This window comes from Rhopalosiphum maidis, chromosome 2 (assembly GCF_003676215.2).
Source record: "Rhopalosiphum maidis isolate BTI-1 chromosome 2, ASM367621v3, whole genome shotgun sequence".
Lineage (NCBI taxonomy): Eukaryota > Metazoa > Arthropoda > Insecta > Hemiptera > Aphididae > Rhopalosiphum > Rhopalosiphum maidis.
This window is the reverse complement of record NC_040878.1, coordinates 79,201,751-79,229,604: the sequence shown is the minus strand read 5'-3', so window position 1 is coordinate 79,229,604 and position 27,854 is coordinate 79,201,751. Positions and strand designations below refer to the sequence as shown.

Genomic DNA, 27,854 nt, shown 5'->3' with positions numbered 1-27,854 from the left:
ATAAGTATACCTACTGTATACATGAGCGCAGTAGTGAAGCAACATTTTGTGGGGTATACTTCTTATACCACCACTCTATTCGTTATAAACTACTTGTCCAAAATTCGATTTTTATAAATTTAAGTACTTTATAATTTAAAAACTATAACATGGTAAAAAGAATGTTTTTTAACGACAAAGTTATTTTAAATAAAAAATATTTTCAAGAACGTTAATATATTTTAAAATATTGAGTATTTTACGTTGAATAAATCATCTGATATAGGTATACTAGTAGTTTGAAATATTTATAAATGTATAACACTTCATTTTTACAAAGAAATATATTATATTTTATATTAATATTTTGTAATAAAAAGCAGAATACTACCACGGTGGAACAATTTTATAAGTACATTTAGTATTTAAAATAAATACTTTTCAGGTTACAAAAAAAACATAAAAATTTGCTTGTAGAAAATTAAACTAGAGCCCTGTAAATATATCACACTATGTATAAAATCGTAATAATCTCGCCTGACAGCAATAATAATATAGAGGACGACGACCGATCGTTAATCTTAATTTGCGAAGCTCAAGTATCGGTTGGCCGACGCCGTGAGGGTAATCAATTTTCTAATGATTCCGTACATCATACAGGTAGGTTGTACATGTACCTATTATCCTACACATAGTTTTACGCGAAAAATCAATACGCCTAGAGGATAAAATTATTATTGTTGTTGTTGTACAAACCCTGAAGTCTCCGCCGTTGCCATCGTCCAGTTCTAATACATAACCTTCGACGTATGAAGAAGCTGGTGGTTGCCACGCGATCGTAACGCTATTGTTCTCTGCGCTACACTCTTCGGCGATGATCAGCGCCGCGCTTGGAGCTATACATAAAAAAAAACATATATTGTTCAGACGACACACGTATATCGACGATAAGTATATAATATAATATACCAAATATTATATTATTTATGGCAAGACAGCCGAAAACAACACTCTACAGGTAACTACAGACCAGCTGTGTACATATAATATATATTTTATACATACATTGTACCTATATATATTATAAGAACAAAAATCATCGCATGCATTTATACGTCTTACTAAAATCATGATTTTTGGTAAAATCGTACAACGGTATACGATATAGGTATACATTAACCATTATATACACCATATTTACTTCGACACGGATATTATATACCGGGTGATTCACTTATTATTTCCAAAAACTGAATAATATTCTAATTGGGAATTTAAAACTAAAAATAGTAAAAACATAATTTTTCTAAGAATGTCCTTTTGTTACGACTAAGCGGATTCGATACAAAAATGGTGGGGTGCTAAATCCATTTAAAATTATGTAAAAGAAATATTTTCAAAACCATTAGCGTTTTTTTAAAATCATAAATGTTAAATGGATTATCCCATATATATAAAGATAATATGTATTATGATTATACCTGTTGTCTTCATGTCTTCTCCGTCCCCGATAGCTTTACAAGATTAGTGCAAGCAGCAAAAAAACAATGGTTAGTTTGTATAATATATATTATAATATAGCTGTGTAAAATACTGCACATATACAATATATTAACAATCTCGTAAAGATAATGTCTTATAGATTTAAAAATAAAAAAAGTATTTTAATTGGTAAATACTAAACTTATAGGTTATAATGTATATTATAGTGATTTAATCAATTTTAACTCAAACATTAAAAAATTACTGCAATTTTAATTGAATTCCAAAATATTTTTTAAAATACTGTGTTTGAAATAAATCATAAATACTTTGTAAGCGACTAAATTCATTTTTTTTTTTTTTTTAATTATCATTATTTCACAAGATTGCATATGATATGTGTTTAATAATAAGTACAAGTGTTACTATATAATCAGTTTACTGTATTATATATGTATAACGCATCATGTCGCGAGTGTTCTATAAAAATCGACCTAGTTCAATATATTTATTTTTTAGAATTTGAGTTTTATTTTACTGTACAACATTATGCTAAATACGGTACAGTTTTTCAGTAATTTTACATTGATTTAAAAATAAATTTAAAAAAAAACAGTTCACGAGAGTCAGCATAGGTTGATTTATACAAATTTTAATGGATAACTATTTTATACATTTAAGTTCAAAAATGGTTTGTCATCTATAAAATGCACACCAATAATTGCAAATACATCGTTTAATTATAAATCGTATATTAAATTAGGCTTATTAGTTATTATGATTCAAAAACTATATAGGGAGTTAAGCACGAGATAAGAAAAAACTTTAACGATTTTCATAAACTTAAATGTGTTTTATTGTACTTTTTAGTTTTTTTTTAGCTAGCAATTATTGATAAAATAAAACCATAAGCAATAGATAAAAATTCGCACGTATAGTAAAATAAAAATAAAAATGACTAGGTGACTTTAAATAAAACGTACACGATAAATGACGCATACATATGATATTATTACTGTAAATGTGTGAATGTGCAATTAACAGTTAACATCATTATTTTAAGTTATCGCACGGGCGTAAATTTAAGTGTATATTATACGTACTTTTCATTTGTATAAAGTTCATGTGCTCAATAGCTTTCAACACAGTGTTATCGTCCAGGGTCAAATCCAGCTGGTGATACGATCGAGGAGACGGCAACACGTCCTTGTGCCAGGTCATGTCCGTATTCGAAACTCTGGCTATCAACATGGACCCGACCTGCAGAATGGAGAGGAGAACAACAAAAACACGACACGATAAATTTTCATATATTATACATAATATTTATATAATATATACCTAATGTTATAATTTGCTGCCGGTATTAACGCATACGGGTTATCGCTAAAAAGACAGCTGACACGTGAGTGTAGGTTATATTATATTATACAGAGTGTGTACAACGTGTGGGCTTGTACGACCCCCATAATATCATATTATTTGATGGAGTACATTATACAAGTAACATGATCCACTATCATAGAATTTGGGGGACTCAGAGGAGTAATGCCCCTTCGAAAGCTAAAATCAGGCCCTCCGAAAATTCTGCACGATTGCAGCGCGCATTACAAAATTGTAAGAATTTTGAATGGGGGGGAGCATCGTGTTCTGGAAATTAACGAGCCTATTGAATTTAAAAATGCCTAGCCCAACAGCGCGGGAAAAAATTGAAAACACGGGATTGCTTACTTGTAAAAACGAAACGGGGTCGTTTTCTTTGAGGGCCTCAATGCAAAATTGCAACAAGGACGTGGTTTTCTGCAGCTTGCATGTACAGCTAGTCACGTGGTCCTTTAACGACCGCTGTTTGATCTCCTTGTCTTGTCGCACCGCGTCGATCAGCCACTGTCTACGCCTCTCGATGGACCGGATCAGCGCGTCACACCTGGCATCCACTTGTCGCTCTAGTTCTTCGCATTCGCCCTGCAAGTACGAACACAAAACCGACAACGTTGGTTATAGGTTTTATTTTTTTGTTTTTTCTCGAGCACCGACAACACTCCCAGTCGATTTCTAAGATGCTACTATATTATAATAACCTTACTAAAGAGGTATACCGCAGTTAAACAACTCGCGGGCCCTCAGACAAATTGTATCCTGACGCAACCAACTTATATCATATATTTATGCGTAGGAGTGTTGTTATACGTGCCCAGCAACACCAAGTCACGTACTCTGTTGAATATATATATATTAATCTATGTGTGTATATATATTATATATAATATATATACGCTGTATATAGTGGGACGTGGGCGATGTGCACGTCTATCTAGTTTGGACTTTATTCCATTTTTGTATTTTACGACCGCTACCACCACAACGGAGATTTTATATTATAGTATGTGAAGTTAAACATCGATTTTTTTATCCCCTGACAAATATACCTCAATTGAACCCGTTGAATAACGCGGAACGTACAGAATAGAAGAAAGAACTTTTTATACTCCCAACTATACACTGCAGAAATATATTATACTTAGTCGGTTTGTCAGTGTGCAAGCTACTGCAGTACATGTACATTTATCACATTTATTATAAACATACTATATTACACGCGCTCAGATTGTATTATAAAACAATTAACTGCGTGACATCAACAACGAGCGCAATTATTTATTGTCTTCGATTCCACGAACTTATATTTGTATTCCAATTAATTTTCATTAAAATATAATATACTGAAGAAAACACAAACAAAAAATCGAAGTCACCCAACTATCAGAACACATCATGCGTTAGTAAAATAAGCACTCTCATCGTTTTCGATCAAAATTAATTACTGCAATATATTAAAATACATCGCTACACAACTATAATTTATACAATTTTCTATAACGGCATAATATACCGTCATAAAATAATCTATTATGTATTAATAATAAAGTAAACAGTAACTTACATTCAGTTTTTCAGACATTTGCTTTAACCTCTGGATGAACTCTGTAGTGGTCCGTGCTTTTTCGGACAATTGTTGGAGATTCTGAGATAGTTCCGTCTGAAAAAAACAGAAAATTATAAATTAAATTGCTGTCTAAACAAAATTAGTTGTACATCACACGCATTAACACTCATTTCGAGCGATATCTCAAACCATACGAAGACTTGCGTTGTGTAATTTACAAATTATGCAGTATACGTATATAGCTATTAGCTACACCCAACCCTTCCATTATATATATTTTATAATCCTTTGTTTTTATTAAAATACGTTCCATTAAACTATGCGTAAAACTCCATCAAATATACTGGCTAAGTTCACATACATATATAGCGCACGTGCAGCATAGAACGTACGCCCAGGAGAGGTCTATTATATATATATAATATAATATACATCCTCCATACTACAGCATACACCCTGGCGGGCAAGACCCCCTATAGAGCGATGGTATATGTGTATGCACCACACTACACGTTCTGAACGACCCCCAGGCATTTGACAACCATATATATAAACTTACTCCGGAAGTTTGATGTCTCATTCACAATAACCCAATTATCCTCACTGCATACTCGGCACTGCGCGTATACATTATCGATCCGCAAATGTAGGTATATTTACATTGAGTACCTAATAATTATCATCACTATGTACACACGCGGGTGCGCGCGTACATAGCAGAGGTTAATGAAATTTAATTCATAATTTGCAAATGTTGTAGGTTTTTTACGCTTGGCGGGAATATTATTGTACATACAGCTTGGTTCCCATGACTCGTATATTAGAAAAATATTCGATATTCGTTATCTCCTCGCGTATTGTCGGTAGTGACATGACTCAAAAAAAAATTATATATATATTCGCCAAATCGCGAATAGTTGGTTAGAATGGTCTACATGACTAATTCATGTAATATAACGATTATTCAAGTATATTTATTAAACACATTAGTCGGTGGAATCCGGCATGCTATTCAGCAAGCCCCTCGCATTATAGAGATCCAAGACATGGTTTCATCGAATGAAAACTATATATTCATAACGTAATTACATTTACACACACACACACACACACACACACATATATATATATATATATATATACTCGTCCGTTAAAAAACTTTCAATAAAAATATCGATTTTTAACGTGTTATATAGGTATGCCGCGTACTATCGCAGTGTAAATATAATATGCGGGGCGCGGTGCGACATTTGCATAATACGCTGCAGGATATATTATACAGAACAGCGTGTAAACTCAAGTCAACGATGTACAGCAGCGTTGTTTTTTTTTAACTAAAATATGACACTCAAACACGGTCATTATGAGAGAGGCGTGAACGACATTTCCTCTGCCGCATGCGACATACACACACAATACGCATGCCATGTATATTTATGCAATTATTATATATTATAATAATAATATTATAAACACGCTTAATTTTTGAACAGAAAAAAAAATTAAGACGAGTTTTGACTTTTTAATATATTATAAGGTAAACGTGAACAATTGCACACATAGTCGATTACGACACGGTATACCAATATAATTAAGTAGTAACCTACTCACTATATTACACTATGGTTCATATGATCAATGTATATTTTTAAGGGAATATTTTCAAATCTTTTAGTTGACAATTTCTATTCCCACGACTCGTCACCTCTAAAAGTATCAGTTTTTAAATATATATATATATTTACATAATATCATTATAAATCAATTCTCATTTCGAAAAAGAAATGTATATATAATACTATATTATGTATCTTTTTATTTTTGGATGTTTATGATTTTATTGAATCATTCCGTTAATGGACATGAATATAAGTACGAGTATTATACGTGCGTTTATACAATGCGTAACAAAATTTACGAAGAAAATAATAACGAGTAGTGGTGATGACGTGAATCCAAACACTATAATTCTCGTTATTCGTTAACATATTACATCATAATCAAATAATAATTGTTTGAAACCTACTATACGAGCATATTATACATTTTAACCAAATGGTCGATTTTAAAACAAACGTTCGAGAGCCATGACTCGATGTATTCAGAAACGATGCAGAGGAACGTGAGTGTACACACGCGTGTGTGTATATTAAAGGCGGCACGCCGAGGATTCATATACATTTACAACTAGCTAGTATATACTATAATAATATAACATAGATATATGAGTACACACACATTACATACGGTCACTATCATATATACTGTACATACATACAAAGTGTGTATTCGACATCCGTGTTTGCGTTTTAATGCGCAATTTCTAGCAAATATTTTCTGACCCAACTGTAAGTACACACAAATAATACACGCACATATAATCCAGCTATATACAGGGCGATCCACCCCTTTCTTTCAATAACGCAATAACTCAAAAACCGATTATTAGAACTATTATACATAGCTTACTATATTTTAAAATTCTTGAATTTATTTTTATATATTACCTACTTAAGGAGTGTCCAGTGGATATACGAACTTCTGTTTTTAGGAACTACTTTCATCTAGTTTAAAAATATTAATAACTAACGAACTAGTAAAGTACTTATTGTTATTTAAAACTTTTGAAAATAATTACAAGTATCTATCTTTAAATTCTATGCATATATATTTGTACTCAAATACTTTTTTTATTAAGTACCTATTTAAATACATATTTTAAATACTTTTCAAAATAAGCATCTGTATTTATACTTTTATAAAGTATCTTTTACAAAACTGAAGAATACCTAAAACCATTAATTAATGTCTCAAAAAAAAAGTATGTAGTCATTGACATTCAAAAACTAATTGGCAATACTTCAAATTTATTTTAAAAAGTTCTTTCAATTAAGGTATATACGCTGATATGAGACCACTTAAAATAAATGCTCCAGAGGCCTTTGGTGCGCCGGGACGACACCATGTGTTTCAATAAATATCATTCGATACACCGCAATACACAATAACGTGAAATATACATATGTTATAAAAATAACAATGCGGACAATGGTCGTCGTGACCGAAAACGCGCGTATGCCGAAGATACGGGATTATTCGTTTGGGTACATATTATATATAACTGAAAAAGACATGACGGCCACGCACACAGCCCTCCCGCCGCGGATCGGAAAAGTCTGCCCGTTAAAAGCCCCCCAAAAACCGGGTGAAATTACCTTTTTTCCCCTATTCTTACCGTCCTCTACGCCCACGCATATACACACCCACAATATATTATTATATACAGGGTGTTCCGCCGCGATTGTAGAGTATATCCGTCGCGCAGGGCCAGGTATGAAAATAATAATATATGAGACCCAGCGGAGCAAACCCTAAGACCATGGACCCCCTGATAATATTATACATATTCACAAGACAACTCATTAAATATGAAACCACTGCGTCCAAAACACATTTAAAATAATATATAGTTCGTGATTAATTCATACAACTACAACATGATACATGCATTGTATAATGTACGTATATATTATTTATATATATATATATATATATATATATATAATATATACATATGATATTTGCAATTATTAAAACTGATACTCGTTTAAAATTCACAGTTAATACAAATTTAAAAATGACCAAACTTGGGTAAATTAATTAAAATTGAAAATGTATTTTAAAAATAAATAACATAAATAATAAAAAGTTATTTAACTCTGCAATGATATTTAGTTAGTGACATCTTGTGGGTTCATCAAATATTATACTACCAAACTTCAAAAACTATAATCTTATACATTATATTATAAGCTCTCGCTCTGACAATTTTAAGCTGAAATTTATACAAAAGAAGATTTTAATGTTAAACAGTATAAGGCAAGAAAAATTTAAAAATCACAATTGAAATTTCCTATTTATAGTGAAAACAAAAAACAATATAATGTTGGATAAAGGATCCCTGAAATTCTTTAGATTTGACGTCTCGGATCCAATAATCTTTAGGATCCTGCGTAAATATGAGTCTGTCTACCATAAAAAATGTTGAAATACAATTTTAAAAATTATTGTTATTATTATAGAAATCCTGTGGAATTATTAAAATTTATTAAATATTTAAGGTTTACAACGAATATTTAAATAACAAATATTAAAGTACGAATATTATGTTCGTTTTTAAAGTCTTATCGCGGGATGCACGTGGATGTGTACAAACAAGAAAAACACATCGAGACATCCTGTATAATACCATATTATACCTATACATACGTTAAAGAACAACCGTTGACTTTACAAGCAAATCGCAATCGTTATTATTTATTGTACGTCAGAGGGGTGATCGAAACACACGCGTTTTATCTCGCGCGCTACCCTATAATGGCAGAACCGTAAGGATTTTCAGCTTTCCGTCTCCCCCAACGGAATCGACCCTGTATATATATGATGTATACATCGTCGAGTTTCGTGTCGTACATCATCATATCGTACGCCGTGGTGATCGGATCATTATTCTATTCCTGCGATCAATTTTAAATTTTTAAATCTACCAAATTTTCGATTTTTTCTTGTTGAATACTCTGCATGCAGTACAGCGTGTATACACACTATATGAACTTCATATAGGTTTTCGTTTTGTAATTTACCTACGGTGTTATGAATAGTATAACTGGTTTATTAAATTAACTATAATATTCAATATATTTCTTTTAAAATATTTGTTTGGATTCAAAGTCGATCGTTATCGAACGGGAGAGAGGAAAACATTAAAATAAATGTACCCAGTAATGATGTTTTATATTTATATATATTTATCATCGTATAACTGCGCGCAGCATATTATGACAAACCAGGAAAATATTATAATATCATACTTTATCATGAGTACAATATATATTATTATGATATATGAAAACATATGTCATATATTAATATATAAATAAGAAGATTCATCGAGCATGGTGTTCACCTGTTCACACTCATTTGCTTCAGCAATACAGTTAAAACAAAATTTGATTTTCTAAATTTTTAAATATACTTTAGACTACATTTTCAAATTCTAGAAATTGTTTGTATAACTTAAGAAGTTCTCTGTGTAGATAAAAACTTCTATTTTTCATATTATGAAGAACTATCATTTACTACTGTAGATTATTCATAGAAGATAACATTTCTGACAATGTTCACATATCAAAATTGAATTTTGAACTAGTAGTTTTTTATTATTTAACTTACTAATATAAGTAAGTGTACTAGTGAGGTAAATGATAATAAGTTTGGTAGACGTGAAGACTATGGTGACTAGTGAAAAATCTAGTATCTTTATCAACATTTATAATTAGTAAAAAAAGTCAAAGTGTAATAATAAACATCTATATTCAATTCAATCTCATTAATTTGAATATATAGTTTTTAAGTATATTTAAAAATTAAAAAAATCGAAATTCCAATTAATTTATAGTTAAAATAAAAATGGGAATGAACATACTTGGTGAATTGCCTTATTGTGTATGTCATGAACACACTACAGCAGTCATTGCGCGACGACCACGTCAAAACGAAAAAACCATCTAGGTCCTATATTATAATCGTATAATATACTATTCATGCAAATAAAGGTTTACGGTGAACAATGGTTGTCGACGGCGGCATGTGGCTTTGAACCCGACGACGATAAATGGGAAATCTTAAGGGAAAAAAACCCACTCGTTCGTCAACGTGACGCAAATACGAAACGAGTGCTCCAACGACGGAAAAAATAATATATAGAATAAGAAAGTCGGTTCCGTTTTTTATTTTTTACTCTGTGCTTACTGCCGTGAAAACGACAACGGATGCGTACGCGTTATACAGGGTATATGGATCACGGTTTTATCAGCGCGTGTGAATATAGCTAACACAAAAAAAGCGGAAAAACGCAGTGGTCCTCCTGTACATTATAATATGTATTTATACGGAACATCACGATCGTCGTCAAAAGCGCGTGTTTGTCTACGTATAGTGAGTAAGGGTGGTGTTAGGACGTATTTTTATACAATTTTGGGGAGGGCGATGAACAAATACAAAAAAAACTTCCTTTGCTCTGTACCATTTAAGATTGGCCTAAAATCGTATATTCTCACTATAAATCTATGGCTGTCTCATCTAAAATCAAACAAACACCACAATGTAAACAAATATATATTTGTTTAATACCTATATTGTGCATCGAGGGCGAGAAGTGAGCTATTTGAATCGCAAACGACGCACAGTGCAGCAGGTGCTGGCGAGGGTTGAATTTTTCCCAAGACGGAAATTACTTTCCCGTACGAGCCATGCATAGTTTTTTTTTTTTTTTTTTTGTAACACCTCCGCCACCATCACTATCGATATTACGGTAATTCATAATGGCATAATGAACCACTGGTACCATTATCGGTATCTAGATTCACCAAAACGATTCATATAAAACAGCACGGGTGCAAATCACCTAACAGACAGTATATTTAATATATTGGACATTGCGATCAAATCGCGATGGGTGGAAAAAAACATTTACTTTCTTATGGACGAATAAAGTCGTTTTCTTATGTTTCAGCGAGTATTGAAATTATAATACCCAACCACTTAATCAGGCTCTATAAAAGCATAAAAATAAAAATACATATTTTTTAACCAAATTTTTAAAAAATAAAAAAAAAGCTCTAAGGGGCTGATTTATCGCTTCGATCAGTCTCTCGTGAATAAATGTCACTGTGTATAGGGGATGAAAATTCACGCCACTGGGATTCGTGAGCGAGTGCAGCAACCCGTATACTTTACGTTAAATTTAGAACGAGTAGCGCGACACAGATTTTCATATAATACAATAATATATTAAACCGAACAGATTTGGCGAGTCGTAAATAGATTTTTCTCATCGCGAGTCCCCGCGGTATAAGCTCTTCGGTTCTGGACAGTTTGACATTCATCCAGATAGCAGCCGAGCGACATCACCGTAGTAAGTATAGCGCTAGCCCACACATTTTTAAAGTAAAAATACTCGCAGACTTCCTCCGTATTATTATTATACGGTCGTCCAACGAATAAAACAGCGCTATATCGACATTTTCGTGTGTGCATTAACATAATATACATAATACTATAATCGTATAAGTGTATATATGCGCACGTGCTTGTATGGTGTGTGTGTGTGTGTGTGTGTGTGTGTGTGTGTGTGTGTGTGTGTGTGTGTGTGTGTGTGTGTGTGTGTGTGTGTGTGTGTGTGTGCGTGTGTGTGTTACTATTATTATTATTACAAGCTTAACGGTCGCATTCCGGAAAGCTTAGTATAGTAAAAACGCTCGAAATCTATATCCGAAATTAAAAATATTTTATGCCTCACCTGATCGTTAATTTTACTATTATTATTACTACTAATACTAAATAGTAGTATAAACATAATATATATGTATATAAATATGTGTATACCAAATACGCACATACTATTATTATGTGTTATTTTTATTATTTTGTATAATAATATGCTCTTCGCATTTCTATATTACAAGATAATATTATAATTTACAAGGTAATTTATTAGGCATGCGTGGCCTCGTTTTTTTCTTTAATAAAAAATTCTGATTTTTGGAATAATTAATATACCTAGAAAATTTTTAAAATTTTACTTGTGCCATTTTAGCAAATTATAAATACTGATAGATTAGTTATATTAATCACTAAAATGTTCTAATCACCATAGCCCCCAATCTTCCAAATCGATTATCAAAGAGCTATTTTTAGTTTATCTGAAATTCAATAGCTCAAAAACTACTAGTTCGAAGTTCAATTTAGATAATATGTTAACATTTTCAGAATAAATATCCACTAAATAACTTACAGTATAAACGAGAAGATGCTCGTTTTGAAAACATAGTCTTGAATCAAGTATATTTAAAATTTCCAAAGCAGATTTTGATAACTGCATAATTGAAGAAAGAAGTGAGCATACAAATTTGTGTATGTGTATACTGTATATTTTGCGTTATGATTTTAAGTATTTTCAATCGAAATTGCTGAATATAGCCGAAAAAAAGGATTCGGATGGCAGATACAAAGTATATGTATAATATTATATGGTTACGATATTAGGAAAATTTTATTTAAAATATAATAACTTTTCCTCGCTTCTCTTTAGTAGAACAGTTGATTGTTATTATTTTTTATTTTTTTGTTATTTACATTTTATTAGTTTATCACATTGTTGTGCATATACTAATGTAGTATATTATGATAAATACGTTCAGTCGGACCTCTCGAGTTCGACATAGAAGACAATAAGATTTATTTACAATGGACGGGAACACTGCTTGCATATTTATTACTCATACTATTTTTTTTTTAAAAAAATACAAAATCTACAAAGGCGCGCGCACAATGTTTCCCAGACGTTTTGGAACAGAACCAAAATTGTAAACGAGGTCACAATCGTCACATTTCATATAAACAATGTCGAAACTTGACATGGAAACGGATCAATTCATTAGGTATATGCGTAAATAATGAATACAACTGTTTGAAAATTCAAACACGAACTTTACGGTAAAACTTTGTCCTCGCTTATTTAGTAAACTGTATTATTATGATATTTACGATAACACACAATCATATTACCGTTCGCAACTAACACACGACATAATATTTACACTGTGCACGCGAATCCCTTAGTTTTCGATTTTTTACAACATAAAAACACATTGCCCGCACAGATAGTAATCGCTTGAACTTATTAGAATGTACACACAATCAATGCATACAAATATACAACGGAAACTATTGTGATGTGAATTATTAAATAATAGTAATACATATTGCGTACTAAACCGAAGTAGGAATCAAACACATTCAGAACGTATACACTGCAGTAGCGAATGATCGATTAATCCCAATAACAGCAATAAATAATAATGTTAATATAATACAACATCATAACGACTTCTTCGACGTCTCTCCGGGGAGATCGTAAAAACGTTCAATAATAGCCTATTCATACTGCTTCAGCAGGTGTCAAATGTAAAATAAACCAAGGGCATCTATAATATTTTAATGATGAATGCTTCTTTAATAAGGATCGCGCACAAAGCTATTGGAAACCATGTTTCGAAACAGTAAAAATGCTTTCAAAATTGGGGGAGGGTGATTTCTGATAGAAAATTGCATTTGGTTGTTACTTTGGAGGATTAAAAATAAAAAAAAAATTCTATTTTTTAATAAATGTTATAATCGATAAAAAAGAATAAAAGTTAAAGAAAAACTGTAAGCTATTTATCAAAAACATATAAAATATACTTAGTTATATATAGGCTGACAGCCTAACCAACCATCTCCAATTAGAATTGTATTTCGTAATCAATAATATATCATAATTATAATAGACCAATTCGACACCTAATGTACAACAGAACGGTACCCACTTGCTTATTTTTTTTTTAAATGAGAATCGCATTTTTTCCTGAAAATTATTTATTAGATGATTTTTTTTAAAACATCAATGCATTATTAAATCGAAATTCGAACATTTTAGTAATCAATATTAATTTATTGGCACTCTATGTATATAATTTTTAATTTTTCTATGATAATAAAAACTAGATTACATTATTTTTTATTGTTATAAAAGTTTTTTATTGCTTAACAATTTACAGTAAATAGCGTTCGTCTTTATTTATAAATAAAATAATTTTTATCGCCATAAAACACTTTTTATAAACGGTACAAAAATCAAAAAAATTTGAAAATATGTCCTTAAAGTATCCTACTAAAAAATGCAATAATCGGGATTTTATAAATTAATTATTAATAAAGGAAAAAACGGGGTTGAATATGCTTGACGAATCGCCCTGTATTATTATACTAACCTAACCGTGAATTCTATTTTATATATATATGATATAAGTATATACATATATTTCAGATAAGAAATCGAAAAGAAGTGTATCCGTCATTATTTAATTTACAAACCGAGCACGCAGTGGTACACTTGCAGATTATCTCATCAACGTAATAACAACACAATACATTATTACTTACAACTTACAAGTATGTACATTAATTGTACTTACATAAATACATACATACATACATACATACATACATACATACATACATACATACATACATACATACATACATACATATATACATATATAAATAAATAAATACATACATACATACTTACATTTATTATACGAGTATAAAATGCGTGTCCCAGTGACGGTAAAAGCATTTATTATAACATTTAAAACTGCATTGTCGTATAAAGAGGTCCTCCTTAGCATTACACATAATAAGTATTATTATACATAATTAAACTTTAAAAGTTTTCAAGACACGATACATACAATTTCCGCGAACAACTTATACTTTTAAGTCCCAAAATGTGATTTATTTTGTACCAATCTACACATCATTCCTTCCCGACTATATGTTATAATAGACGAGCGTGAAGCGATCGATCTGATAGAGGACACCCTTCATCCACCATTGAAATCTATGCATTATGTTTATTTTTGTTCTAGAAAAATGTACTTACAACACAAGAATGTGGTTATTATCATTTATTTTTTCGTTACATCGACCACGGACTATAAGATAAGTTCTGTTATTTTAGTTCGCAATTACAACTTACAAGTGGATATCCTACAGAGAACCCCGGTGAAATAGCCAATTGTTGCAATGCAGCACCCCTAATCAGATTATATTCATGTATGTGGGTACTAGGTAGCGATTTTAAGAACTACGTGAAATATAGTTATGGAATCCTAAGACTCGTGTTGGTAGTTTTGAATTTTATTTATAAATTAAAACCTAAAATTAATTTATTACCAAAGTACCTATTTTTAATAATATTTCAAAGAAAAACGCTAATATTGGGATACTAATTCATACGTCATAAACTCATAATATATAAATATTTGATTTTTCCAACAACAAACAAACCAAATCGACATTATCGGGAATAAAATATAAGTTTTTAACATTATTAATTCCCCTGCCCCTATGCCCAAGACAAACACCATGACAGCATGATTTTCGTTTTTGGAACTGCCCGCGTGAAGATGTCCGACAGCCGCGACGTCTCGGACACGAGGATTATTATTATTATTATTATTATTATTATTATTATATTCTGTATTCACAAACGATACATATATAATACGTACAGACACGCGTCGTCGTCATTAGTCATTACTCATTATAGTCTCGCCACGCAACACTGCACCGTCGGGAACGACGACGAATTGTATATTATTATATTTTATTATACGACGTTGAGTACAAGAAGACGGATTGAATAGGCAGCAGCTGCAGCAATACAAAAAAAAGCTATACACATCCAAAAGATGAGTGACGAACTTGCAGCGTCGTTCGTGTACAAGAGAGTCAACCGCGGGATATAAAAGGATTACGATGCACGGATGGGGAGGGGGAGAAAAAACGTACCTATTATATACGAATGAAATCTATTTAGTATTTATATACATCACTTCCACGGTACCACCACCCGATAGTCGACCGAGAGAGAGACTTTAAAATACAAAACGTGCGCTTAAAATTCACCCCCTTTCAGTATATGCTTATATAACACGCGTGTGGGGGACGGGCGACAATTACCGACACACAATGCGATAAGAACTGCACAGCTCACGCAACGCCTTGTACGCGTATTATATATTTTAATAATGTAATGTGTATATACGTAAACGGGACTTATGGGACTTACGGGTACACGACCTTGCACGCGCTCACAACTATATACATTTTCACGCTATACGGAGTGGTTGTAAGATCATCACCGAAGTGTCCCGCCAGAGCACGATGTGTAGATTTCTGCTACCATGCTGCAGACAGATCCCGATGGTCGGTCTACTTTGATTTTCATTAAGTAAATTTTCGAACAAGATCAAAGTATTTATATGTATATACTGTCATACTGGAGAATTGTATAACACAAACGTTGAATACCCAAAATATAAAATTATGTTTAACATTTTTTAGTACGTTCTGATAGTTTATAACTTTTGATAACTGCAGTTGGCATGGTAGATATCAGATGGACTTTCGCACGTGATAATTGCAAAAATTATCTTGTAATTCGATATAAATTACTGGTGTTCGCAAACAAATAATTAAAAATGTTAACTTTAGTATACGCCGTGTGTCATAGTGTTATAGCAGGGATAACGAAATGGGCGCCCGAACAAGTTATTACTTTTCGAGTAAAAATTGATTGTGATGCTCAAACGACTTATGCTTCAGCAGCGTAGGGGAGCGCCACCCGGCATAGCGGATGAATAAATTCCATTATATATTTAGCTTTCGTCTTGACGCGCACGAATGTAACGACAACAACACACTTATCCGAAGAATAAAATATATATTATATTGCCGAGAAGACTTGTGTATATGATATAATACCTTCGACCCTTTGTATATACGTAAATATATAGGTGCACTACAAAAACGAGAGGCGAAAAATGGAATTCGCTGTTTTAGAATTGCGTTACACGCGATAAAACTAACCAAGCTGTTTTCCTCCTATGCTCGTCTACGAAAACACGTTAAAAAGTAAACGAGAGTGCGTGTCCAATTACAAGTTTTCTTGAGTCGTTGCATTGGATGAGCGCGTATAAAACCTACACTTGATACCACTTATTATTATACGGAAACTAAACGAAAAAAAATCAATTTAGATGTTGGCAACCCCCGCCAAAACCAAAAGCATTATATTATTTTGTTTCCTGTTATTATTATTGTTATTATTTTTTTTTCTTATTATATATTGTTTTCCCGATTTCAATTTTTGACCGTTTATATACTATACTTACATATGGGTAGGCGCCATGAATATTATAATAACAATAACCCTCTGACGGTACGCAGTTGACTATAAATGCAGTAATATAAATCAAAAATAGTAAGGCCACTGCTTCTACCTATAGGTACCAATATATAAGTACAACAATCGACGTTATCGTTATATTGGGTGGGTATATGGTGGACGATGATGATAACGGGTATACACATTCCAGTACTAAAATATTTAAATCGTTTTCCCAAGTCCCGACGATTTCTGGTGCTTATATTATCTTATATGCCACGTACATTGACGCGTATAACGTTCAAATTTTCGGTTAATAGGTTCTATAACTCTGTTTAAAAAAATGTACGAAAAACATGAATAGCGCTTACGAGAACGTATTTAATTTACTGCGAGTAACCGGAAGTTAATACCCCGTAATGAACATTCGTGATTTACATATAGTTTCTGTGTCACGTGAAAATGAATAATAACACGCGCCAACTATACATTATATAGGTAGGTGGGAACGCTGTACATTATACACTTAGCGATTTGTCGAAAAATGCCATGACAGTAAACCCGAATTCGTGGTGATTCTTTAGAGGCATAACATTTACTCAAATTTTCAAGAAAAGTTTTAACATTTTGGAAAATAATTTCTTTTCACATAATTCATATCATTATAAAACAAAAATACATTTTTTACAATTTTTATAAATTTTACTTTTATTTTAATGGCAGCATACATAATTTAATTCAAATTACCAAGCATAATACTATTTAGAGAATTTTATCTATAAATATCCTTTAATATCTATTTAATAATGGCATTTCCAACGATTAATCATAATAATATGGTTATAATTAGGTAAATCTTCAAGTTAATATCATATATTATGAGCGAAGTGGAGTGACACATCCGAGGTACCCAGTAAACTGTTAACCCACTTCGCTCATTTAAACTTTAAGTTTTTATAACCAATTAACTACTAATTAACTACTCGTTCAAAATTCGATTTCTAAACATTGAAATTCTCAACTTAGGTATGGTATTCGAAAAAATAAAAACTTAAGAATTTATCATTATTTTTATAATGATATTTTTTTCCAAAAGTATTATTTTGTAATGATCTAAATAAAATATATTCAAAAACATTCATACTTTTTGAAATAATGAATATTTACTTTTAAATTAATCACTTAGTATACTGCATGCGATATTATACTGTAATTATACAAATAATATAGTATTATACGAAAAAAAAAACGATTTCACTAAACGGATGCGACATGTATAAATATAAAAGTAAAGTATTAAAACGCGATATATAAAGCAATACATAGCATATATATATATATATTAAGACTGAGAAATAAATCGAAAATGCGTCCAAGAAAAAAAATGCAATTTACCGTAGCGCGATATTATGTCCTAGGTTTTCTCCCACCCACGCAGTTATATATATATATATACACGTGAAAGGTACAAAAACGTTTCTCTATATTGCTTCTCTACTTATTTTTTTTTACTTTGAATCAACTTTTAACGAATTCAGTTCACATGTGGCGCCTGTTTATTTTTCACTTTTTTTCACCATTCCGTGCCGAGAATGTTTAGTTTGAGCTCAACATCGATCTATACGGTAATAAACGTATATATAAGAGTATACATAAGTATATATATATATATATATATATGTATAATAAAACAACAACGCACAACGCGACACGATGTCTGATAACCACCAATTTTAAAACGAAAAAGACCTATAATTATACTTATACACGCGTCAATTGCGCCGGACAACGAGAAAAGAAACACTGCCACACAAACACTGCTTAAGGTAACACTCCACCCCGTGTCATAACGAGAAAAATGATTCCCGACAATAAATGTATGGTAATTTTTTAACGTGGTAAAGTAATTCAGCATGATTACGTTAATGAGCCGAATAGCAATAAATTAATGATATGGCTTGAATACTTTTAGATTCAATTTTCAGACAATACGCAATATGGAATTTGTACTTCACCTAATCACAAAATGCGACAAATCAAAGTGAGCTTAAGATGAAAAGTTCAGAGCGCTGATTACAGTGGTACAACTATAAAAAGACGTGTTATTGGAGATAAGGTGATTGTCACAGGTGACATTTTTTTAGAAACTATTTGGGAGCTATATTTGTAGGCATGCTTAGCAAACCATACTTATATATAATTCACTATTTATTTATTTTTTTTTTATAAAAAATTAAAATCTAATTATTTAATTATATTATAAGTAATTAAATCGATTTAAAAATATAAATAAACATGGTATAATAATAAAATTCATATTTATCCAATATGCATTGTGTAGTTGATATAATGATGGTGTACAAAGAAAAATTAAATGAAAGTATTACATATATTATTCTATACAAATCGACCAAGTAAATGCACCACGATGTAATATATTAATATATTAATGTATTAGATGTAATCAGATTGTAAAAATGTATACAAGACAAATTTTTGAGTTGTACACATTAAAACTAAATGTCAAATTTCACCCTCTCCCATTCATCTAACAACATATCTTCACTCAGGACCCCTCTCAGAAAAGAACAACAAATAATATTTACCTATAGAGCAACGAAATCCTAAACACGCCACTGCAGGTTACGCATAAATCTGTGACTTGAGTTGGGTCTAAAAGGACAAACATCACTTTTCGACCGAATTGGGTTAAATGTTTTTCTCATACTACAAGGACATAATCCTGTAATATTAATTTCCGTAAAGTGACTAATTCAATAATTAAAATATAATTATTCCCGAATGATAAAAAAACCTCCAAAAAAAAGCCTTAATATAAAATAAGGTAAAAACTAAAAACCCTCGTTGTAAGGAAAAAAAGCTCCGAAAGACGAAAACCCATCCCTACACAATTAAAAGTTAAAAATAATAAACAAATGCAGAATACAAATTTTAGCTATAGGTAGGTAATTGTATATTACATAATAAGTAATGCATAGTAATCCATATCGTCGATAAACAATACTATCGAATTATTTTTGATTTATACACATTTATTAAACTATCTTTTTTAAAAAAAAATTTTTTATTATTTAAATAACATTTAAATTTATCTATATACAATTGGCGATGACTTTGTAGAAAAATTCACTGTTTTTCTTAGTGCAAAGTTTGAATTAGGTACATGTTAATTCAATTTTAAAACTTTTCATTTCTTAACATTTATGTTTTTTTTTTTTTTTTGATTTTTCTAGATAATTCTTGATTTATTTATTAGTACATCGTGTTTTTAATTATTTTTGCAAATTAAAACATTATACACACATTTCAAATCATTGTTTAACTTTTATATCATGAATATTTAACGTTTTCTGTACGCACGATACATTTCAATTAAACTTTATTTTATTAATAATAACTTTCAAATATTTTACACTTGATATATTTTATTTTATTTTTTGAATTATGATTATTTTTATACTATACTTATATAGGTGCATTGTTTACTGACTTTTAGGATATTTAAATGCATTTATATATAAGGTTTTTTAGTATACATTTTTCGGAATTTTAAATTTTAAGTATTTTTTTAATGTATCCAATGCACAGTCAAAATGATAATATTATGCATTTATGGAAATTGCAGCTATTATACTTGTATTACATAATACAACATAGCTTAATTTACTTAATAATTATTTGCTAAGAGGCTTTATATTCCAGGACTTTTTTTTCCTAGATCCATGCATAATAATATTATATGATGTAGTAATACGAATCGTATACGAACTTTTTATACATCGAACGACTATGTATTAAATCGCTATTATATGGACGTCGCACACATCGGGTGTTTTATATAGTTTATTGCAACAACGCAATTTAGCAAGCAAGTTCCGCGTTAGATTACAATAATAATATTATAGACACTTGATGTCGGATTCAAATAGATTATAAAGGTACGTGCTCGAAGCCGCGTTTTCGGCACAGTAAATCGTTTTCCCGGCTCACATAATACACGTGTTGCAGTTGTGTGTACGCGCGATGTATCATATCGCCGCCTATGTATAATATTATATTTGAATCACCCAATTAATAAAAAAAAAATACAGTTACGCGCGTATGCGACGCGTACGTATACGGGATGGTTCAAATGTCTTCGTCCGATTACAAATTTGATATTGTTCGGTGACCATAAATCATAGGCAAATCACCTATATATTTATAAAAATGTAAAGATACGACAGTCATGTTTGTTTTTTGTTAATTTTTTTTCATTTTCGTTGCTAATAAACTCATCTTGTAATGTGCATTTGTAATAATGGTTAATAATGGTTATAGCGAACTGTTGTCAGTTATACATAGTATCAAGATGAATAATATGGAAGATGGCTGAGCAGGCAATCTCATTAAAACTTGATTATTTTCAGAATATTTTTTACTTTGTTCTACAACTGAATTTTTATTTTTTTAAATAAATATAAATAATTGAAATTGGATGAAGATAAACACACTCTCGCTGTATTAATATATCGAGTATAATTCATTGCAGCTTAGCACAGGATGTATACTTGGAAGATATGTAATATTATACCTAAGTATTTAAATGTATTTGCATCATAGATAACGTATACAGGTTGATTCACCAATCATTATGCTCATCATCATTTATATTTTCTTTCAGCGTACCTAATGGAATTTATTCAAATTCTATATTTTTAAATTTTTAAACATACTTAGGAATATTGCCATATTTGTATGCCATTAACATTCTTCATATAATAATATGAATTGTTTTTTTTTCCGAATGAGAACCAACATTCTAATCTGTAGTAAATTTCTTAACAGATGATTTATTAAAATATTATATCTAATATTCTAATTAAATAAATTGAAAATAGAACAAGTAGTTTTTGAGTAATTAAACTTTATATGCCTACTAAGGATAGTTGGTCCAATTGGATGACTAAACATTTATAGTAATTAATACATAATCCTAATAAAATTGTATAGTTTGTAAAAACTCTTGGAATATGTTTAGGAATATAACTGAAATATATATACAAGTAAATTTTTATTCCTAAAAAAATCTTATCAGATTTTTAATGAACTTTTATTACTTATAATCTATAGTAAAAAAATGTACACATTATTTGAAAATATATTCCAGGAATATTGATTCACCTCTAAATACCAGAAATCTATACCTACCCCCTACTAGGTATATAAATATACGATTTTTAAGCATCTGTAGATACCGGATATCATAGGTATACCACATAGCAGTGCTAGTTTCGATTCAAATTCAAACAATAATAATGGGTACAAAAAAGCTACTCTTAAACCAACCGCTACAGGGAAGAAAATATAAGATATTTTTATTTTTTGAATAGTACCAACAACGCACGTGCCCATAATGTCGACTTTGGTCACATCTACTTATGCATACTGCAGAACAAAATAATATACAATAATATAATATTATATTATATAAGTACCTGCGCGTTAGAAACACAAACGATGATAACGACGGCTTTATAAATAATATACGATATAAACCGGCTGCGTTTATTATGCATTGTATATTATTATATCGTGCTCACTGCTCTTTACGAAATTAAAGCGCATCTTTTCTCGTCCGTACGTTCCAGGGACGTTTATAACTGTATTGGGATACATACATATACGCGGCCCAACCACCCTCCTTCACAGCCACACAAAACGTCCTAAACTTACGACAATAAAACGCAGTCACAGGAAAATACTCGGGGCCGTTTTAAACATTCTGTCGCATACACCGCACACGCGCACATTGTATACATAATAATATATAACTTGAAGGTGCCTCCTATTTATACGACCAAGTGACGAAGTATTATATTTTATACATTATGTATATTATTTATAATAAACAAGACGATGATTCATTTAAAGGTAAAAGTTCCTACATTTTTAAAAATTATTAACGTTTTGGAAAGTGTTTATAAATTTATTTTTCAACGTGTTGAATTGTTAATACAAAATAATAAAACACTTTTTTAATGTTTTTTTTTACATTTTCAAATGATATTTTATAGCAACAAATATCACAAATATATCACTGATTCTTATTAAAAATCATCAAGCTTATACTACAATAAAGTATTCAAAATCCTATTTTACTTTGTGTACCTACAGTCATCTGGCCTCATAATCTATTATGTAATAACATACATCACCCCCCTTACACACATTACTTACATACTTACTAGTCACTACTCGCATGACGAGTGTAATATAGTATAATACCTATATATTATATAAAGCGTAAATGGACTACGAATCATTAACGAACAAAGGATACGGCGGAGACAACGTCATCGATGTGCCCGAATCCGTTATGGAAACGCTTTCTCGGATGAAAATTGAACTCGAATGTGTAAGTCATATCATAAATTCATAATAAACTATACTATATTATATTGTACGGACGACGATTTGGCAGTACGGCGAGGCACTGCGGACGACGATTTATGCGGGAGTTCGCGATCGTGCGTGTATACAGGTGAAATCAATGATAGCAATCGTTTTTCACGCGTTTCCCCGGAGAAATATACAATATTCAATGTACATACGGCGGGTAATATTATGTATAGATAAAATAGGAAGTCGGAACACTTGAAACCCATGACGGAGAGGGGGTGAAACAAAAACTCCGATTCCGGCGGAGCGCTGCAGCAGCAGAGTAGAGATAGGTAATCAGGAGAAAGCGCCACGCGTGTTATAATAATAACGCACAATGATAATGATAATAATAATAAAATAATATATAAAACGAAAAACCGGAAAAAACAATTCGTCGGGCCCATAGTTTTTTTTCTATGATATATATATATACTCATAAAATGCAATCGTATTGTACGCGATCCTCGCAGTCCGTAAATTATTATACATTATTATATTCTTTTTCCGGTTTCGCCACGAAAAACGTGCTTGACGACGCGTCCGTCCAAACGAAAACGCGACACTAATATTGTTGCTGCAATTGTCGTTGTCATTTATTAGTTTTTTTTTTTTTTTTTTTTTAATGAAACAAAAAAAAATATTCTTCAACGTGAACTTCCAGTAGTACAACACGATTATACATTTTCATCTGCTGTTAAGTTTTCAAAATTTACACGTTTGGACACTATATCCCTAAAAAGATACCACGTTTGGGTATCGTTCGTTTCGACAAAATGAAAAATCCTTTTTAAAGAAGTATAATGCAAGTAATATATGGCATATTATAATTAAATTAAACTATTATATAGGTATTAATAATATTTACAATAATTCAAATACACAAAAACGTGTTACCTACTTATATTCGTTTATTATACATATACTAAATTATTAAAATAATAATAATTTTAAAAATGTTGGGAAATTATGGATGGATTTTTGATATTGCACTTTATCACAATCCACTACCTCTACAATTCTTGTTGTACTAGGTTCTTTTCACAACCACACGTATAACGTATAGTAAATTCGTGGCATTTTTCGATTTACATTGTTGAAGTTCGGAGGTACGCGCCCGCTGTCGGCATAACGCATTTAGGACTTTTAGTTTTAATTTATGTTTATAATATATAACTTCTAACTTATATAAAACTTACATTAAAAAGTTATAAATATATTTTACGTACATAAAAACCTACATATATTTTTATTATAACTAATTAATACTTACAAGGCCAAATGCGTTATGATATCAGAAAAAATAGTGCTCAAACGTTTCGAGTTTTATAATAAAATACCTAAAAGTGCTATAGCCCGAGAAATCTATTGTAAGTATACAACAAATTTTCAGCCCTCTCCCCATCATATCACACACACATACATAGAGAACAAAATCCTAGCTATACCGCTGTCGTTAAAATTATTTTTATTTAAAACATCCAATAACATATTATACAGTATAATACGAGTACACCAACTATTTTACTTTTTTCCATCATAAGCTATCTACGTATACTTGATAAAATCTAAAAATTATGAATATTTTCTTAACTGTTTCCTAATTTGCGAGGAAATAATCAATCAACTTGTAGTACGTGATGTACCTACCTATCTATTCCATTTTCTTATAGATTCCGGCTTACCGCTTCACGGCGGGACCCGTAATTCCGAGGAAAGAAACAGGAATGGAATATGGGGTTGAAACGATTGTCGCCGTATTGTGTATAGACACAAATAATATAATTATATACACGAATGCAACCGACTCGTCACCACCGTATGTTACCACTTATAGCACCCATCATACTATTATTATAATTATTATTTATACTGTAGGCGAAACCGAAAATAGAAATCGTACCTCAGAAAACGGACACGGTCGGTCGGTTGCATGAAACAACCCTTCAATTATATCGTCGCGTTCAGTCATCAGCATATTATTATATTATATTTTAAATAAAGTTGGCCGAACGCAATAGCACCGGAAATAAACAAAAATGTATAAATAAAAAAATGAGAAAAGACAACGATTTTGTCATTTTTAGCGACACGAAATTCCTTCATGGGCCTTCTCCTACCTTCCTTTATTCCTTCCTTCCTTACTTTCTTATTAACTTGTTTAATATTATTTCCACTACCGACGTATAATCTTATTGTTATTATTATTGTTATTATTATTATTATTATTATTATTATTATTATTATTATTATTATTATTATTATTATTATTATTATCACCATAATAGCAGTGTTTTAGTCGAAAATAATTATAAGTAGAGGAACTTAACCAACAATTTAAAAACTGCGTTTCAAATGTAAAGTAATTTCATGCAGACTCACTATATTATAGTCACAACACAGATAATTCCAATACACAATATAATTATACTACCTGTAGTACTTCTAGTAAAACATTAAAAGAAAGGTTTTTTTAAGTTATATTAGTTCAGCCACAACAATAATTTTGTTTCAACTAAAATTAATGTACTTATTAACTATATTTTCAAAACCGCAAATAATATTTTAATCAAAACATAGTGGATTATATAATGATATAAATATCAATTTTTTAAAGATTACATGAAAAATTTTGTCCCCGATCTCGTTACTATTAAAAATTATAAAGACGTGTATTTCATGATCGTTGTTTAATATCTTTTATAATACAATTTCACGAAATCCATGTTTGTTTTCAGTCCACCTGCTTCTTATTCTTCTGCCCCACCCCTAGGTTAAACGAACCAATTCCATTACGAGCACTGATTATTATCATTATTAACATCTTAATCGACTCGGCGACCGTCTCTATATAGTGTGTACAATATCGAATTTCATGTACAAATCACACAGGCGAAGGAGAACAGCCGGTAAAGGTATTTTCTTCACGACAACTTGTATAATAATATACGCCCTCCAAAAATAAACACGAAACGACGAAACACTTCACACTTCGATCGTCTCTCCGCTGCGGCAACGTCGGATTTTTCAACACATATTATTATATAATATTATGTAGCCGTATTTTAAATTATAATATTATTTTCTTCCTCGATAGGTATAAGTACAGTACATGTACCGCAGACCAAGACGCGTCGAAAACAGAATTGAATACATAAATAAGTATACGTATGAGTACATTGTTTATTTTTTCAATTCATTGTTGGTGCTCGTTTTAATATTATATATCTTTTAGGCTTTTGTGCTATATAATAATTAATAATCAATAATAATAATTTATGTTTGCGTTACATAAAATGTATTTTTTTTTTTTTAGTTCGTGCAAATCCATCACGATCTAATAGAGATGGTTTAAAATTACTACCATTGTGAGAATAATATAAGAGTTGCTGTCATAATTCATACGCGTGCGTGTTAAACATGTTTTTTTTCTTAGAAGCGATTTTCGACATCTAAGGCTATTGCGGACGCTGTAATAATGATTCTAGAATCAGATTATGTTACATTGTTAAAGTACCTATTTACAAAAAAAAAAGAAAAATAATAACTTATGTACGTATATTCAGGTTTACTGTTATGTATTTTGATATACTTGATGATTGGAGAAGTTTGGTCTTGATATGAATTCGAGTAGTTCTGTGAGAATATTACAACTTAATTCCAAGCTCAGAGCTTCTGAAAGGTAGTTGACATTTTTCAGCTTCGCTCTTCATCTTTTCGAACGTTCGTCATTATAAAGATGCATTTAAAATTTAAAGGGGTTATCAGAGGTGATACGTTCGTGTATATATAATATTATAATATTATGTATAAAATCCTACTTTTCTTTTCAATACTTGTTGGTATAAGGCGTGTATGTTCTATTCCTAGGTAGGAGATCTTATGTTTTTATAATGTTGTCAGGAAAAGCCAAGTATAAATGATACATTTTAACTTCTTATTATTTATTATTATAGTGTGTTGTTATAACAAACACAGCAATCCATAGGTAATTTGTAAAAACATATATTTAATCACACGCACATAACCGTAACTATAAGCCTTTGAAGAGTTGACAGAGAGGCTTGATAAGAAAAGTCGAAATTCTTAGATTTTAGAGCATTAAATTTCCACTGATCATCTCCCTCTTATCCATACAATAGTTATGTATAGTGAACGGATTTGAATGCA

The 27,854-nt window shown here is 30.9% G+C and overlaps 1 protein-coding gene across 1 annotated transcript in view; it reads right to left on the bottom strand.

Moving 5' to 3' along the window:
* The window catches only part of LOC113554560 (E3 ubiquitin-protein ligase TRIM9), a 65,947-nt gene that overhangs the window by 8,722 nt on the left and 29,371 nt on the right, over positions 1–27,854 (bottom strand). The window contains 4 exon segments of the mRNA XM_026958453.1: positions 736–875; positions 2,565–2,721; positions 3,193–3,426; positions 4,406–4,501. Coding sequence (XP_026814254.1) covers positions 736–875; positions 2,565–2,721; positions 3,193–3,426; positions 4,406–4,501 — 627 coding nt within the window.